Consider the following 19,237-nt stretch of genomic DNA (forward strand, 5'->3'; position numbering starts at 1 on the left):
CCTTTAATCATCTACTACGATATCCATGGGCGGTGGAGTGATCCTATTCTACGGTAACCATACGCCTCAATTTTCTGCAAAAGTATTTAACAATATCAGAAAATTTTAAGCGTTGCGTCAATAGATTTCAAACTTAACATAAATCTCTAAAAACATTTTTCCACTTATTGTAGCATAAATATATCAAATCAACAATACACTTACCAAAACTATTGTCAAAAGAAACTATTGAATGAACACAAAACATTTTCTTCGTTGAAATAGATAATGGCGGTTTTGACCAAAGACGAAGAAAACTAAATACACGACGGAGGAGTGTAACCAAATGGGAAGAGAGAGAGAGAAGATTTCCATATAATTTTCCGTCTCAATTCGTCTAATATCATACAAAGTAGCAGATTAGGCCGGGCACGTGATGAGGATCAAGTCTTTTCTATCGAAGTCTTTATTTTTAACTAGCTTTTGCCCACGCCTTCACCCGCGTTTAATCCGTGCGTCCACTCGTAACTTATGCTTATCCAATATCTCGGGTTCTAAGCAATATATAGCAATGAAACCTACAAACCTATAAACAAGATTTTAAGTTAAACTATCCGCTATACAACTGAGAAAACCTCATCAAATTCCATTCAGTAGTTTTTACGTTTTGCGCGAACAAACATTTTTATTAGTTACAGTTTTATTATATGTATAATTATATGTATAAATATAGATACACATTCTTGTATGAGAGAAATGGAAGACATGACGGGATCTATAGCTTTCTCTGTCTGCGATTTTGACCGTCACCTTAACCGACATGTTACGCTTCCAATGCCACTACCATCGATAATGTGGCCACGTGACTGTGACGCAATCACTTTCACCGAGACTGCGTCTCCATAACTTGCTGAGATCAGTGCCAAATATGTGTATAGTTTTTGCGAATATTTCATTTGAATGTGGATTTCTCTATAACATGCTATAGATCAGAATCAAAAATGTATATAAGTAGTTGAAAGGAATTGAGCTCAGTGGTCAAGAGCACTGTCACTAACTAAATTCCCGCTCGATTCCAGATTTTTTCATCTCATTATTAATTTAATAAATAAGTTAAAAAGCATGTACTGTACATGTATAACAAATCCATTTAAATGTGTATAGTTTATGCAAATATTTCACTTGACCTATATTTATTGGTCATTATTAGTAGAGATTATATTATGGCTGCATCTTTTGATGTAGTCTGCAAATTAAAACAACATTGAAAGGGCCATTGACACACCTGCGCTTTACAAGTCAGCAATGATTCACTTAGTTTTAAGTGAATTTTTGACATCAAATTATGCCATTAAAAGAGGTAAGCGTTTGTGAGTTTGTGACTTTGTGAGTTATGTTTAAGGCGGGTAATCTCCGAAACTACCAAACCGATTTCAAAAATTCTTTCACCATTAGAAAGGTACATTATCCAAGACTGTTATAGGCTATATTTTATCTCAAAATTCCCACGGGAGCGAAGCCCCGGGCAACATCTAGTAAGTGATATAGAGGTATATCATCATAAGAATGGATTGCACCAGTCAACTTTTACATTAATTAATCTGCGCGCCGCCATCGTTTAGTTAGATATAATGGTTTACTTTTCTTTTTACTGTGAGTTAACATCAAAGTTGATTGGTGCAACGCACCCTGATTTAAATAAAGAATTTTGAATGTGAATACATACTGGAACTTTTTCGAACGCTTTTTTATTCAAAAAGTCTATCGTGGTCAATAATGTAACAGCCAGTAATAGAAAATTTGATCTTTTTTTCATATATATTCATTAGTGTCAATAGGAATGCGATTATTTTTATTTTCCTTGTGTTTATTCAAATATATAATTAACATTTATGATAATTGCAGTGAGTTTGCTTCAAATTGCTTTTATTAAACAATTCAGCAATCAATAAATTTCATTACAAAATAATGCAACAGTCTCTTGAAAAGAGCTTTATGTCTATCCAATGGCGTCATTTCTTCTTACTTGATTAATTTCCATTAGACATAAATTATTAAGACAAATTTGGTAAAATATTTTTCTCTCATTCAAAATGTATCAAAATTTCCGGTTTTACTTTCTACACTCATTAAATTGTATACGGTCGCCGATTCGGTTATCATAATTATGTGTGAACACGTGCACCGTTAAGAGAAGTACAAATTATAATAGTCTGTGAGGATCAGTCCTTCGTTATAACTAAAAAATCAAAAGTGAAACGTTTGACTTTTTATCAGCTGTTATTTAAATTGTAATGTATGTTATTACGCACAGAGTCAGCGAATATAAGTCATTCAGACTGATATACAAAGCGAATCCTGGCTCCGATGCTCAACAGCTGAAGAAGTAACCGAAAAAAGAGTATTATTATTATGTACAGAATGTACATATACAGTATGTATGTGGTAAATAAGATGGTTCTTCGGGTGGAATCTTATTTTATCAACCACAGAGACTCCCAACCACAAACAATAAAACTATCCATGAAAACTTAGAAATTATGAAAATTCATCCACTCACCTAGAGTCGAGACGTAGAAGAATCGGGACTATCTGAAATTGTGATTGTAAATCAATCACAATTTCAGATAGTCCCGATTATTAACAATTGTAGAATCGTCAGAAAATTCCTTTCTTTAGTCTGTTAAATATTCTAAAATGTGAGAATATCGAATATTCTTCTAATTTAAGGCATATGCTCTTTTTGGTGGAGTAATCGCTATACCACCCTGTTCTCAGCTTTAAATTTCAATTCTCGACGCGACACGACGATGCGACGAATGCCTGCTATTTTAGCTGACTCGCATAACTCTTCTTCAATATACCTGGATCAATTCTTCCTTTCAACTTTCCTTCAAAATTATTTTTAAATAAAATATCGTCTTATCATTCTTCCTTTATACATTACCCTTAACAGTTTTCCATTTTGATGTAAAATTTTAAACACTTTTTCATTATATAGCCTTTCGTTCTATACATTTTACAAGTTTATTTTCTTTTTCAACATATAGGTACATTAGCCTAGTTTTATAAAGTTCGTAATATGACAATGTCTCTTTCGAAGTCTCATCGTCTGCCAGTAGTTTGTAGATTGTGAGAAATAACTATTTAATATAAAAATTGACATGAAAAAGTGCATGTGAAGGTCTAATTTTTGAATAAATTATTTAAATTTGAATTTTCTCCATCGGCACTTTTCTTATTGTCTCTATTAAAAGGAAGGCATTTTGTTCATGTGTCTATGTTTAAATATAGAAGTAAAAATAATAATACCGTTTTTTTCCGTAGATCCCAGAGTGCAAGGATGGTTTCTATTCGACACACCACTTGCCACCTTAGCAATGGTAATCGTCTACCTCGCCTGCGTCCTCATTGTCGGCCCTATATGGATGTCAAACAGAAAGCCGTACAAAATACAGAATGTTCTCATATGGTACAACGCGGGCCAAGTCTTACTATCTTCCTATATGTTTTATGAGGTAAGATTTAATTTTGTAGCGCTTCTCAAAAAGTAAAAATGGGACCCTTTTGATCCGTCAATGCCCTTTTTTACCTTTATGTCTGCCAATTTTTACACAATATAAATAACTTAGTAACTAGGTACTGACATGGCTACAAACAGTCTATTACACCCACTGTTATATCTTGTGGAGTATTAACGCTCAACCGCTAACTGGAGGTCCTGAGTTCGATTCTCAGCGCGGGCGTAATATGTGTGATCATAGATTATTAAAAAATGTGTAAATTACACACTTTAATGGACATTTTATTTGACATACATTTTCTCAAAAAAGCCTTACCATATTTTTAACTCCCGACGCAAAAAGTTTGAAGTTATAAGTTTGACCGCTAAGTGTGTCTGTCTGTCTTTGTACATGGCACCGTAGCCCTTCAACGGGTGAACTGATTTGTATACGGTTTCTTGTTTTTGATAGCAAATATTTATGCAGTGGTTCTTAGATATGTTTGATCAAAATCGGTTCAGCGGTTTAAAAGTTGTAGCGAAATGAATATTGAATGTCGGGGATTTTTTAATTTGTCTAACAAATAAACTTTTTTGTCAATAATCTCCGCAAATATCTCAAAGTCATTGTTCCTGAGAGTAAAGTGGCGATGATTGCGAAAACCGGTGCTCGGTCAACCGCGAACGTACTTCACGCACGATGGGTTCCGTATGCTAATGGAAAGTGACAATCGTGTCATTCTATCTACTCTTTGTTATGAAGTTGATAATTGTTACATTGGCAACAATTTGCTTATAATTTCTTTACTTGAATGACAAAAAAGACGGAATGAAACGTACTAGTAAGAATTTTGTACCTGACCTTGTTTGAAGCTCATCGTTTGAATGATCAAGGCTAATTAATAATTTTTGTATTTCATTTTTTATGTTTATAATGTTATGTTTTATGTGGGTTTGGGGTAAATGAATTTAGTATTTTATTCACATTGTACTCATTACCCATTGATCATTCGAGCTAATGTAAAACTGTTTTTTATTTCATTAGAACATCAAGAGTAACTAACTTAAACCGATCAAATTACCACTAATTTTATCAAAAACTATTCTTCTAAAATAAATTTTATTTTATTCAGTTGTTTATGTTCTTGCTTACAAAGACAATAAAATAGATTTGGTTTCCAGCACCTCGCGTCAGGATGGTGGGGCGACTATAGCCTATCATGTCAGCCTGTCGACTACAGTCATAGTGAAAAAGCGCAAAGGGTGAGTTATTTTTTTTTATTAAAATATATGGTTCAAAGTAAAGCATACTTATAAATAAATGGCATACACTATAAGCTTTCTCTCCCAGCTCCCAGTAATCCATTAGGAAAAACGGTGAAATCATTAATTAATTAATATTATAACAATATTATTTACAAGCAAATACATATTTAGAGAAAGTCTCTCTAACATTTGAGCGTTTTCCCGATTGCTTCCTCCGCAAATCGTCGAAGTTCAGACAGCTTTCCTTTTCTTTTCTACTTCGCACAGTATTCGGTATCCCTAGTTGTAAGACCATTGGCACGCAGTGGCAAATCCTCCTTGATAACTCGAAGTCGTCTTTTTTAGATTTGCCCTTTCTGCCGAACCCTGGTGGGAAAGGCATTGCCAAGCATTTGTTCATATGTAACTTGTCGGTTTACGCAAGACTTGATAAGACTTGATCGTACCAGCGCAGGCGACACTCCTGGAGTCTACCTGCTATGTCTTAGACATGACAATTGCCGCGAATACGCGTGTTTATTCCGCGGTCGAAATGCAGTTGCAATCGCAAAATCATGTACAGAAACTATATAAATTTTTTGTCCCTTACTAGGCAGCTATAAGATTTATAAAACTCGTAGAGTAACTAGATAATCAAACAGAATATTATTCTCTTTCTTCAAAAAGCTACGGGTACAGTACAGCTAATAGTAATTTGTCAAATGCAAAGTGAATTTTATCTGTTCCGCTTTCACGCCGCAACAACATATTCTTCATAAAATTCTACACGTAACTGTAAAAAATGTTGAACTTAACATTGCTATGTACGTACATGGTCAAATTTAGTCAATGGTATTCTTGACGGCAACCTTACAACCGTTTATATACTGAGCTCCGGGGCTATTCGTGCTCAGGAATTTTAAGATAAACCGAATCGTCATGTGAATTCTTCGGGAAAGACTGACAAACTTTCATTTTCGTATTAATATTAGTAAATTAGTAAGATAGTCTAGTCCGAAAGAGAAACTTCTCGTCATATTGTCAAACATGTTAAGGCGTGGACACATCCGTCCAAACTATTTGATGACCGAGTTGAACTATTTGTAAAGGTCGATTTACACTAAACAAACTCGTGTGTTGTATTGCATATATAATACAGTCATTACAAATTCTATTGATTGCAAAGAGTCCAGTTTTGGAATAACTCGACGTGCGGTTGACTGTACTTAATTTGAACAGTCATAAAATCAAAACAAAGTTTAATTTGGTAAAATTATAATGAAAATTTTATTATATTATAATATCAACATATTGATTGTTTTTTTTTCACAGTATTTAAAACGTACATTTCACTATATACAATATTTTAAACGTAATACTATTTAACTCGGTTCGGTTATCAACCCGCTTTCTATCCAATGAACCGAACACATCAAATATCTTATCTACATACTATGTAGTATGAACAAAATTCTGTGACCAGTCACACCGGTTTTTAAACAGTTTGGACCGATTGATTTATCTCACAAGTGCATAATTATTAAGATTTCCACTTTCAAAATGTCACTCGAGTGTATTTTTTACGTCCCTTATCGTTTTGGATAAGAGATTCACGGTATTTTGCCCTCAAGAACGATCTTTCCCACTTATGCAAAAAGTACTACTTAACTGCTAATTTAAACTTTATTACCTGTACGAAATTTACAGTAGATCAACGACTTAGATGGTCTTTTCAAAAAATATGATCATGTGATTAACTTAATGCCATAATTATGTGGCACTAGCGGCCCGTCCCGGGTAAAAACATAATAAATTACACCCCTAAACCTTCCTTAGGAACCACACTATCTATTAATGAAAACCGCATGAAAATCCGTGCAGTAGTTTTTGAGTTTATCGCTAACAGACAGACAGATGCGACAGAGGACTTTGTATTATAATGTGTAAGAATATTTTAACAGTATAAATATATCAAGATAAAATTAAACTATATGTTAAAATAGTTAACATATACGTCATAGTCCTTGTGCCATTTTTGCGTGATTGAGTAACATACATTCACATTTATAACAGACATGCTAACTTTCGCATATATATAATTAAAATTGTTATTATGATATAAGATCATAATGGTAAAAACGATATTTTTGTGTATGATCTCCATAGAAATTTAATAGGTATTTACATATTAAACTCCTGTTTATAATGTGCAATATTAAGTTATCACTTAAATATATAATTTTTTTTTTGGCACAGTCATTATAAGAAACATTTTATAAAATATAGACAAAACAGTGCGGGAAACTTTATTTATTTATTATTAATTCATAAAACACGGCAACAAGCTAGCAACTTAACTATTGGATTTCTATTACGCACCAATCCCACCAACAAGTCTGCAATAATGCTAAACACTTTCAAATTTAAGCTAGGTTCAAAAAGATATAAGATTCTTTACTCAACATAGGATGCTGTACATCACTTAATGACGTCCAAAATATACAATTATTTTTGACGTCATATTTTTTTTTTACTGTCATTTTTCTACTGTCGCAGCGAAGGGCTTTTTTACCAAACACAACAATTAACAAATGTAGGTCTTATAAGTGTATTAAAACGCAACTGTTGGCTGTGTATGCCCCGTAAGTGATGTGATACTGTATGTAGGTAAGGTCAACGTTTATTCAATTATAACAATTGTATCTCAAAAGAGTCAAACTCAAAAAGAATGTGACAAAACTCGTACACCCGTTCAACACGTCCCAACTTTGCGACTAATCGACGTACAGTGCTTAGTTACGCCTTATGTAAATGCATAGCTTACATTGAAACCAAGCAATGTATAACTATAAAGTAAATCTGAACTTGCACTTGAATGCTGCCTAACAGTGAAAGTCGTGGAGGCGGTAGAAGGCTGCGCAAACGCTTAGCAACTACGTGTCGTGTCGAAAAAATTAAGAAAGCTATATCGTTCGAGGCAGAAACCAGTATTATTATTTTTGATGCAAAATTTCATTGACTGGAATTTATTCACCAAAGACAGAAGTCTTTATCAGTAAAACTATTTATTCTAGTCTGTTCATGTTACGAAAGATAAAAGATATGATCGATTATGAGAGTGTTACGGGAAACGAGATGGGGCATGTTGCAGGCATCGGGACGGTACACATTGCGGGAATTGTGGTTAAAACAGCAGGAACAACAATCATTAAAATCAATGTCAATTTGACAGTGCAACCCACTCTTAGACGTAACAAACAAAGCAAAAAGTACAGATTAGGATAGGACGTTATATAATATTTACTATTAACTATTTGTGTAACAAAAAATAGCTCTTACTACTAGTAAGTACTTCGAATTCAACCAAATCAAAATCAAATCATTTATTCAGAAATTATCAATAACAATAATACCGTACCGTAGTTGTCGGTCGCAGGTGTTGTAGCATCCTAAACGACATAATAACCTGTTTCAACGTTACCTGTTACACGTTGCACGCTTTTGAAAGTGAAACTGTCAAGTGCGTTCCACTTCTTCATTCAAGTTGAAGCGTCGTGGTCAGCTAACTCTAAAGTAAATATTTGATCAGAAAAATAAACCTTGAAACTTATTCATAAGATCTGTCAAGAAGGATACGTGCCAATGCTTTGATAAGTAGTAATGGGCCGTAAGTAGTGAAGTAGGAAAGCGGACCATTGGCTCCAATGCTCTTGGCTCCAATGACTGAGGAAGAAATCGGAAAAACCCTCATCAGATGAGATAGGAAGGAAAGAAACTTAAGCTCATCGTTCTTATATTGAGACGAATAAATATGAACTCTCTTAAAATACATTTTTGATAATAGTTTTTCACATGAATATAAAATAAAATATTCAGAGTTATATCGATTTCCAAAAAAAAAAATAGAAAGTTCTCCTTTCATTTTTTGGAATAATGATCGCAAAAACAGAAAATTTCTCTTTTCTTTTTTGAAACGAACACAACGCACGCGAATTATACATGTAATGTTCAGTTTGCAACCTTGAAGTCACACTAGCGTCAATTAATTATTGATTATTTTTATGTTCGCGATGTGGATAATGAACATAGACGGTATTAAGCTCAATATTTGCCCGCAAACCTAACTTATAACTGGGTTTGCGACTGTTTGGGAAGAAACTAAGCAAATACTGGCCGGAAACCCATCTCTGGTAATTAAGTATCCGCCTTAAAATATAAGTAACTAGATGTTGCCCGGGGCTTTGCTCCCGTGGGAATTTTAAGATAAAATATAGCCTAAAGAATTTTTGAAATCGGTTCGGTAGTTTCGGAGATTACCCATCGCAAACATACAAACTGACAAACACATATAAGGAAAGCCAGAAGTGTTTTTTAATAATGGCATTATAATTGGATAACGATGACATTGTCTTCACAGATGTTACATTTATGCTGGGTGTATTACTTCTCCAAACTATCAGAGTTCGCCGACACGATATTCTTCGTACTGAGGAAGAAGAAGAGTCAAATCACGTGGCTCCATCTGTACCATCATTCCCTAACGCCGTTCGAGGCTTGGCTGCTGGTTAAATTCATTGCTGGTAAGTAACAGTCTTATGTATCTTAGTAAATTCAGTTATTTAAGTATGTTATTAAAAAAATATTCTTGAATGAAAATCTAAACTGAAAATGCTCTTTTCGAAACAATTTAGAATCAAACTATTTGTCTATTTTCATTCACACTACCTCAGAATTATTTATGAAGTAAAAAAAAACTTATAAATAGTCAAGACACTAGTCGCACTTGTCCCTAGATGACGGTAGGTAGTCCTAAAAGTCATGTCAGGTGCCTTTTCGCGATTTTAATAAAATCTGGCACCAGTGTTTATAACACGCTCGATAGTGAACAAGAACAATTTCGAAATTCTTTTTTATGTCTTCTTTCTTATGTCTAACCTACTCTAGGTCTCCCCCTTTCTTATTCACCCGTCTCGGAATTCAGGAAAACCTCAACACATTATAAAATAATACCTATATAGAGTACACACTTACTTTAGAAAACTTAAATCATACGTAATTCGAAATGCAGTCATGCAATGCAGAAATTCTAAGACTCATTCATACTTTTTCTAGGTGGTCACGGAACCTTCTCAAACATCGTGAACAACCTGGTTCACGTCGTCATGTACGGATACTACATGGTGGCCGCCATGGGGCCGCAGTACCAGAAGTATCTCTGGTGGAAGAAACATCTCACTCACATTCAACTAGTAAGTGCTATCTAAACTAACCGAAGCATTGTTTTTCATATAGAAAGTTATCAATTTTGTGTACGATTTAGTATAGCTCCAATAAATAAATAAAAAAATGTAGACTTATAAAAAAGCTGCAAATTTACATAATAATATTACGTAATTATACATACACACATGGCTTGGTCCGCACAACAATTATTATTTGTTCAAACTATGAGGTTAGAATGCTCATCTTCCCATTTTTTCTTCAATTGAGTACTTTTATTTATTAGCATAAAGTAAAAAAGCCTAAACGAATTATGCTACACTAGATAAATTATTTTAAGTATTCAATTAAATATGGTTATGTTTCTGGTATAAAAAATTGCGGCAACTAGATAAATATATAAAACATTTATTTGTTCAACTATTAGACACACACAACAATATACAACATAAGACAGACTATAAAACTAACTTATATCTAAAACTAATCTCGATTACAAAATTATAATACTTTCTAATGAAATCTAGTATAGCATAATTGGTATATAAAATAATCTATGACGACCTCGGTGGCGCAGTGGTAGAGTGCTTGCCTCTGAACCGAGAGGTCCCGGGTTCGATCCCCGGTCGGGTCATGATGGAAAATGATCTTTTTCTGATTGGCCCGGGTCTTGGATGTTTATCTATATAATATTATATGTATTCGTCATAAAATGTAGTATCGTTGAGTTAGTATCCCATAACACCAGACTCGAACTTACTTTGGGACTAGCTCAATCTGTGTGATTTGTCCTAATATGTTTATTTATTTATCTTCTCGTAATAGGGTAGAAGTCTTGTATAAAAATTTAGTTCTATTAATACATATTAATATGTTTGTTTATAAATCTGGTCTATGTTTCTTAACTTTGCTTTCATCATTATGCAAAGATAAAATATCTACTGAAATGATAAAATAGCCCCGATTGTAACATCTTGACAAGAAAATCTATCTACGGTCTACTAACTATGTAATTACTTAAACTATTTGGCAATATTCCATTAGGGATCCACATAATCAAGATGTACTTCAAGGACCTTTCTATTGTTTAGCGAAGCAGTATTTTCAATTGCAAACACTGGAAAGAAATAAAACGTAATTCTTTTCGAAATAATCTTTAATTATTTTTCAATTAGAACATCAAGAAAAGAGAAAAAAATAAGTCGACCTAGACCTAAACGTCTCCAACATCAAATTAATAACGGGCCAAATGCGTGACAAGACACATACATTGAAGCCCTCGTCTGTAGGGCTACGGAACCCGAAAAAGTCCCAATTAAATCAACTGTCTGTATAAGTACATAATTTACTGAACTTGCCCCCAATTGATCAATCAACATTAAGTAACTTATCATTATATATAATTAAGTGGAAATTAATTATTTGGTAAGGTTGTTTCTTCCTTTTCCAATAATGCAAAAAAGTTAAAAATAATCAGTTTCATAGTTTATTTTAGTCATGGGAACACTGCACCAAAATTTAGCTAAATCATTTTGTAATTAAAGATTTATGTTTGTTAAAAATACGAAATATGGTCATATAGATTTATACCAACCATTTTCAATTATTCTGTTCAATAAACGTGGTGCAAACGTAATGGTACTATATAATTATTGATCCCATAATGATTTAGTAGCGATGATTTCATAAACATTAGCATTTTCGACACATCCGCTTGAAGATCTGAATATCGGACTTGCGCAAACGGCACTGTGAGGATATAACCACACCTAAACATTCCTAAGAAGATCTCACATTCGAATTTGAGCAATGAGATAACACAAAGAAATAAATTAAACTAGGAAGTAGATAATACCTATTTATTAGAAGTACTCGAAAGTGAAAATAATGTTTCAAACATTGTAATAAATAGAGAATCTTTTTAAAAATATTTATCTAGTCTCTTGATACTCAATAATCTTTCGTTATCTCGTAAACGACATACCGTCCCGCGTGTCCAATATGACTTTCTATATTTTAAAGGCTCTCTCTGTTTCATCTGAGAGCATTTCCGGTTCCTTCCTCGGTCGTCCAAGCCGTAATCATCTATCTATAGAACAAATTCAAAATCGAAATTCTGTATTTGACTTAGGATAATAAACATTACTTATTGACGTTAAAAATTTACTTAAAACTAGGTTGTCAATACCACATTTTGTCTAAACGTCTCCGGCGCACAGGTTAAAATCGACGTTAAGTTATTATATCTATGTCTACTGCCGACTTCCAAGGCGCAGATGAATAACATACATTTTGTGTCGATGGGTGTAAATTGCTCTTTTTTTGTCGTAACCGAAAATGAAACTGGAAATATTTCACTTATGACATGAGCAACGTCCTTAGCAAAAGCTAATATTGGCGATTACTAGTAATATATATAGTTACGATTAACACATAATCGGTTGGGAGCCGCTGTTGCGAAAGGCAACGGAACGCAGTCGTATCCTTTCCCCGCCGAGCCCGCTTGAATGTTCTAACTTCTAATAAGGATACAGCGCAAATGGAAAAGGTTAATCATATGCCTTCTACGCATTCCACAACTGTTGTAGTTGGTAAAGTAAGATGGTTATTGAAGAATAAGTCCGTCATTGTATTTTCAATTTACCTTCTTTACGGTTATGTGTGTATTTTTAACACGTGCTTTTTTGTACAATAAACAAACAAACAATAGGTTAAGTTAAATTCAAAATACCATGATACAAAATGCCTATATATATAATTGGGAAAACTTGTTCCAAGGGAGTCACAGTACAAATAAGTTTGAAAAGCCCTGGGATAGATAATTTATGCAAAGTTTTTAATTAATATTAACATTATAAAAACTTGTCGTCAGTGTCTACTGTAACGAATACGAAATACTTCTTACGAGCGCCCTGTTGTGTTAAAATGTAATTTAAACTTCGCACACAAAATCTACCAGATATATGTATATATGTGTATCTACCCCATGGAGTGGTATCTTACCACTCCATGTGGTAGATATAAATTTTATAACTCCCTGTATTGTGTGTATTTTGAACCTAGATCTATTACAATAAACTCAGGTGTCTAAATTATTTAGTATTTGTTTACGACTTAAAAATATATTAAAGTTAAAAATAACACTCAGATTTGTGACAATCAACTTAATCTCAATAACTTCTGCTTCATGTAAACAATGTTAACTCGTACCAATTTTGCATGGCCTGTCCGCTTTTAAACCTAGAATTTCAAACCTAGATTCATTTCGTCTCATGCAATAAAAGATTGTTTTATGTGACGTCGCTTTACGGCTTCAAGGAATACGTCCGTTTCGTGTCTCAAGTAGGTAGTACGAGTAGGTACTCATGGTTGATGTGCCACCAACAACCATCAGAGGCACGCCATATCGAGGTTGCTTAACTTAAGTAAGAGGCAGGAATGCAAGCACGATAGTCCTTTTAGTACACAATTAAGTATCATCCTTAATCAATTTATGAACGAGGTTCTTGCGTATATTATTTTTCATTCTACTCTATTTACTGCCATAGATTTTGTACATAAAAGTAAAGTATATCGTTATAGAATTAAAATAATAATGTGCAAAATTCATGAAACGATAATAGACATAATCGAAGATTTTCTATTTGAATGTGATTGTAGACAGATTATATTGATTTTGCTAATAAAAAGGGTACTCTAAATCTGAGATTAATATATTTTTCACTGAGATCAGGGCAAATATATGGCTTTTTTACTAATAAAAAAGCCATATATTTGCTCTCTAGATCTCAGTGAAAAATATACATAACAAACCTTTAAAAATAAATGTTACTACCATTAAGCTAACTTAATGGTAGTAACATTTATTTTTAAATGTTTGTTGGTTCTTTTTGATCTAGAATACTTTAGAATATTATTTACAAATACGTAAACATAACCATTGCAATAAGAACACACCGAGGTTCAATCGGCAAAGGAGCAATTTAGATACAAATCCTTTATACTTTGATGCCCTTAATGATAAAATAATGTACAAATCGCTGTCGATCATACTATTTGAAATATGATATGTGCTCAATTTGCATGCACTAACCTGTAGAATATTAGATACTGATAAATTAATAAATAAGTCTCGGTGGCGCTGTGGTAAAGTGCTTGCTTTTGAACCGAAATGGAAAATGATCTTTTTCTGATTAGCCCGGGTCTTGGATGTTTATCTTATATATATTTATTATAAAATATAGTATCGCTGAGTTAGTAACACATAAAACAAGTCTCGAACTTCCTTAGGGGCTAGCTCAATCTGTGGTGTCTAAAATTACAAGAATCTATATATTGGTTACTTTCCAATTAGTTAAATAGCAGAGCTTGTATGACAGTAATGTATTGTGACGTCACGGATTTTGAAGTCAAAAAGCATTTCTAATATACTTTAGAGAGCGAATTTTTTTTAAATCACGTAATTAATATAACTGGTCAATTAAAGTGATATTTAATTATTATATTTGTTTATTTAATACCTATATGCATTTTAATTTACACCTAGTCAAGTAGCTTATTGTATGTTTTATTTTTATTACCCAATATCAGCTAAACTTAGTATTCGTCAAACTTCAGATCGTCATATTTTTCATTTGTAGTTTTAGATTATTTTTTTTAATATGTTTAGTTCAAGTTCAGTAAATACAGTTAGTTTTAATTAGTTGTTTATTTGATTCTTTTTAAACATTAGAGCTATGTTACGATCTCAATTTTCAAAATTCAATTTTGTGCATGTGTTCAAATTAATTAACAATTAATTGTTACAAAGCACATTAACCTATTTCCAAATAGCCAATCATTTGCATGTTACACACAATCGAATAAAATTATGGATATATTCATTTCGACTACTTTTAAAGGCTCGCCAAGGTGAAAAATCGAATGATGTAAAACTATAACTATCTTAATTACAAACAAAATTATTAACGGTATACACGTTTAAGTAACATTGACACACATACGAACAAACCCGTGAAGTTTTGATGTGTGTGTTGTTTTGCACGAGAATCGGATATATCCACCGGCAACGCGAACGTAAAATTAATTTATTGATTAATTTTTTGTGTTGCAGTTTTTCATTCAAGTTTAATTTGTCGATAAATGTTATTTCAAAAGTCATTGCCCTTTTGATAGATTTATAAAATATTTTAGTAGTTAAAGCCAGCCATCGCATTCAAATTCTACCTGACCATATACTGTGTGTTACCTCCCAACTCTGTGCCATGGACGTAGCATTTTGGTCAATTGATGTACTGTACAATAATATTACACTTTATTCCATATTATATGTATTGATTACTGTACACACTATTCTATGGCAAATTCTTTTTTATGGGAGGAACTAATTTGATTCGAATAGTTATGTCAGCATTGATAAAAGAAAAATTATGGTTCAAACCTATCTACTTAAGAAAGCAAAGGTTTAAAGTGAATCCTTACATATTATAAAAAAGTCCTCCGCTGCGTCTGTCTGTCTGTTCGCGATAAACTCAAAAAATACTGCACGGATTTTCATGCGGTTTTCACCAATAGATCGTCTGATTCACGAGGAAGGTTAGATACATAATTTATTGTGTTTTAACCCAAGCGAAGCGAATGACAGAGCTCATGCGAGAGCTCATGCACAATAATAATAATGAATGATTGATCGTCATCATGTAATTTAAGAGCGACACTCTTATTGGTGGAATTCCTACCATTGCTCTATCTCTAACTTCATGATACGACACGACACCAACTTTTTCTTTTATTTGCCTAGTTTAAATATCTCTTGATCTTAAACTTTTCCTTCTATAAATATTTTTCTATTATTTTTATCTATAACTGATATCTAATACAAATTAATTCGTAATTGCTGCGGCTTATTAACGATTTATTCACTGTTCTGTTTATTTTTACTATCAACTAGCTGCGCCACGGGGCTTCGTCCCATGGAAATTTCGGAATAAAAAGTGCCCCATATGTTATTCCATGTTATATTCTACCCGTGTACCAAATTTCATAACAATCCGCCCAGTAGGTTTTGCGTAAGTGTAACAAACACACATCCTCACAAACTTTCCTATTTATGTTCAAAAATTCAATTCATTTTCTTGCAGTCCAGGAGTATCTTTAAGTATTACTAGTTGTGATTTTTCATACCTTTTTATTGCAATTCATTTCAGGCTCAGTTCTTCATGGTGTTGTTCCATTCGATCAGCGCTCTCATCTACGACTGCGGTTATCCTAAGTAAGTATTCATCAAGATTTATTAGCCAATTAGCTTTTGCCCGCGCCTTCGCCCTCGTTAATTTAGTGCGTCCGCTAATAACTTATACAGCTGTGAAAACCACCCAGTACTTTTTGCATGATGGGCGAACAAAAATATAGGCTGACAGTCAACAATTATAATGCTTTGTATTTTTCGAATATTATTTGTAATATTAATTAATGTCATGTATCAATTAACAATTAAATATCAATGAAAGAAACAAACAGTTCATACATAGACCTTTGATGAAAGTCTCTTGACTTTAAATAAAGAAAATTACTATATTTTTTAATTCTACATTCATATAGGCCATACTTTATTTACAATCCACCAACTAGGCTCAGCTGCCCCTGATCAAATATACATAATATTATAATTACTTGTTTTTCTTCTTCCAGAATAATTGCATCCGGCCTCATTCTCCATTCCTCGATCTTCATCGTTTTATTCATGAACTTCTACATGCACGCGTACAAAGCCGAGGCCAAGAGGGCATTAAAACCATCAGAAGACGCAGTCAACAACAATTTGGACGACAGCCATAATCAATGCAATGGAGTGACCAACGGTAAAGTCCATATGAACGGTCGTGCTAATGGTCAAGTTTACTCCAACGGAGAAGCCAATGGAATCACAAAGGCAAGCATAGGAGTCAACGGCATTACTAAAACCTCCATCGAAACTAACGGCCACCTCATGAACGGCTATACGAATGGACATATACCAGTCACCGACAAAGAAAAAGTCCAATAGTTCTGGAATTAATCATTAGTTTATTTGTAAATTTATACAAATGTTAACAATTGTATTGGTAGTCGAACTACCAAAACCGATATTGTTGCTCTTAATCGAAAGTCTTTATGATATAAATAATCAAATATACCAGTGTATCCATTATAAGCATATAATTTATAAAGTCTACACATAAATATGTAAATAAGTAATTCAGTACCATACTTTCTCTTCATAGCGAAGTCACAAAATTAATCTGTTTTATTTTTGTTAACAGTTCAGTGTTAAACTACCTCATAAACGACTTTCTTGTCTACTTTTTAAGTTTTAGGCCCAGCTTACACCAATGAAAGCAATTTGTTTTTTAAATCATTAGTGGTTATTGGTTTAATGTGAATATGAAAAAAATATATCTTATTATGAATTTAATAATGTTAAGGTGACAAATCTTCTTTGTTGGTGTGAACGCGGTTTTTTCTTCTTCCGTCCAATGAGCTTTATTTAGGCGTAGAGAGAGGCAGATTTACGCCTAGGCATCAAACGCACGCTCAGTTTTTGCCGGCGGCGTAAATCCATCTCATGAGCTTTACGGCCGGGCGTAAACTGGTTATAAAAGTTTTTGCCCACCGTAAACCATATGGATGTAGATGTATAATATAAAATAATTGTAAATACATAATAAATTATTTTTTTGCATTATCTTAAATGGACGCTTCTTTTGTAACAATGCACAGAACTCTATAGCGATTGTGATACGCGTGTTCTCAAATTTAAACTGAATTTCCTGATTGGTGAATCACTTAGTGATATAGAATTTGCTCAACGACAAATGTAAATAGTGTAGCTAGAATTTGATTGTGATCTATATTATTGTCTGTTGTTAAGTTGTTGATTTCTTATTGTAAATAATTGGAAATTGTAGACACTTTGTGTATGAATACTTTAAGCATGTAAATCTTCATTCAATATATTTTTTCTGTTTGGTAGATGCGATTGTTATAGGAAATGAAATTTGTCAATGCAAAATAAAAGATTCATTCAGTATTATTTACTGTAAGACAACAAAAGTTAGTCACTGCATGTAAAGTTCAAATAAATCATCACCTACGATATATCGTGGATATATCCTACAAAGTTTGGGACGATGTATGTGAGTGTGTACGTTTGTTACTCTTTCACACAAAAGCTACTGGACGGATTATTATGAAAATTGGTACACGGGTAGAATATAACCTGGAATAACATACACAGGGTACTTTTTATCCCGAAATTGCCACGGGAGCGAAGCCTAGGGGCGCAGCTAGTTATTCATAAATTGCAGCTAATTGTTAAATATCAAAGTGTCATAGTTACGTGTTAAGTAATCCAACAACTTTTCATTTGAATTTATATAGCTTCACATAAATATATCGTAGCTCCGTGTGTAAAACGGGGTTTATATGCCAATGTTTTGTAAACATACCAGTCAGTTTAGGAAAATTATATTTTCAACAGTGTAAAATAGATTATTAGTTAATGTAAGATATATGATATGAATTATGTAGACTTTTTATACTTGTACTGGCAAAAATATTCGATTAAAATAAAAATTTATGTTTTATAATGACATTAAAATTTGATATTAAAAGGGATGTAAGTTTTTTTTGTGGCCGTATATCAAAGTAAACTTGAATTTTTACGCCGCAGTTATAGGAGAGAATTCGCAATGGATGTGCTGTTAACTATACACAAAACGTCGAGCGAACAGCTGAAAACAAGTTTTTCATTGATATTACATAATCAGAGGGGTTAGTGCTGGTTTGCATTTCACTTCTCACCATCGAATCGATTCGAAATGAGACGCAGCGAACCTATCATATTGCGGTGTGGTTGTCGTTGCGTCACATTGGCGGACTGTGATTAGTTCGCTGCGTCTTACTTCGCATCGATTCGATGGTGAGGAGTAAAATGCAAACCTGCACTTCGCCCACTGACCAGGTTTTTTTAGCTTAACTTTGCGAAATATATTGTTCTAGCTGTTATACTTAAAATAGATTTCATCTAATAAACACGTCGATACTTTCACTGACGAAATCAAAACGTCAAAACCGGTCTTCGCTTTTCACAATGCAAAATGTGAAAATTCTCCGTTCAAACTGTTTTTTGCATACTTGTCATATTAGTATATAATATATTTACATGTATAATTTATGGTAGGTATGAATCAAAATTAAAAACAAACATTTGCTAATTTGTAAAATAGTCGTACACTACACGTACCTATACTA

At 33.2% G+C, this 19,237-nt stretch overlaps 1 protein-coding gene across 3 annotated transcripts in view; it reads left to right on the forward strand.

The window, feature by feature from the left end:
- Positions 1-18,610, forward strand: part of LOC128670738 (very long chain fatty acid elongase 7-like) — a 52,324-nt gene extending 33,714 nt beyond the window's left edge. For all 3 annotated transcript variants that reach the window (XM_053746687.1, XM_053746684.1, XM_053746685.1), the window contains 6 exons: positions 3,307-3,497; positions 4,664-4,744; positions 9,144-9,306; positions 9,839-9,975; positions 16,153-16,217; positions 16,637-18,610. In XM_053746687.1, the coding sequence (XP_053602662.1) occupies positions 3,307-3,497; positions 4,664-4,744; positions 9,144-9,306; positions 9,839-9,975; positions 16,153-16,217; positions 16,637-16,991 (992 nt within the window). In that variant the 3' untranslated portion in view covers positions 16,992-18,610. The remainder of the gene's footprint in view (positions 1-3,306; positions 3,498-4,663; positions 4,745-9,143; positions 9,307-9,838; positions 9,976-16,152; positions 16,218-16,636) is intronic.
- Positions 18,611-19,237: the final 627 nt, after the last annotated feature.

The sequence above is a fragment of the Plodia interpunctella genome, chromosome 6 (genome assembly GCF_027563975.2).
Source record: "Plodia interpunctella isolate USDA-ARS_2022_Savannah chromosome 6, ilPloInte3.2, whole genome shotgun sequence".
In the NCBI taxonomy this organism is placed as follows: domain Eukaryota; kingdom Metazoa; phylum Arthropoda; class Insecta; order Lepidoptera; family Pyralidae; genus Plodia; species Plodia interpunctella.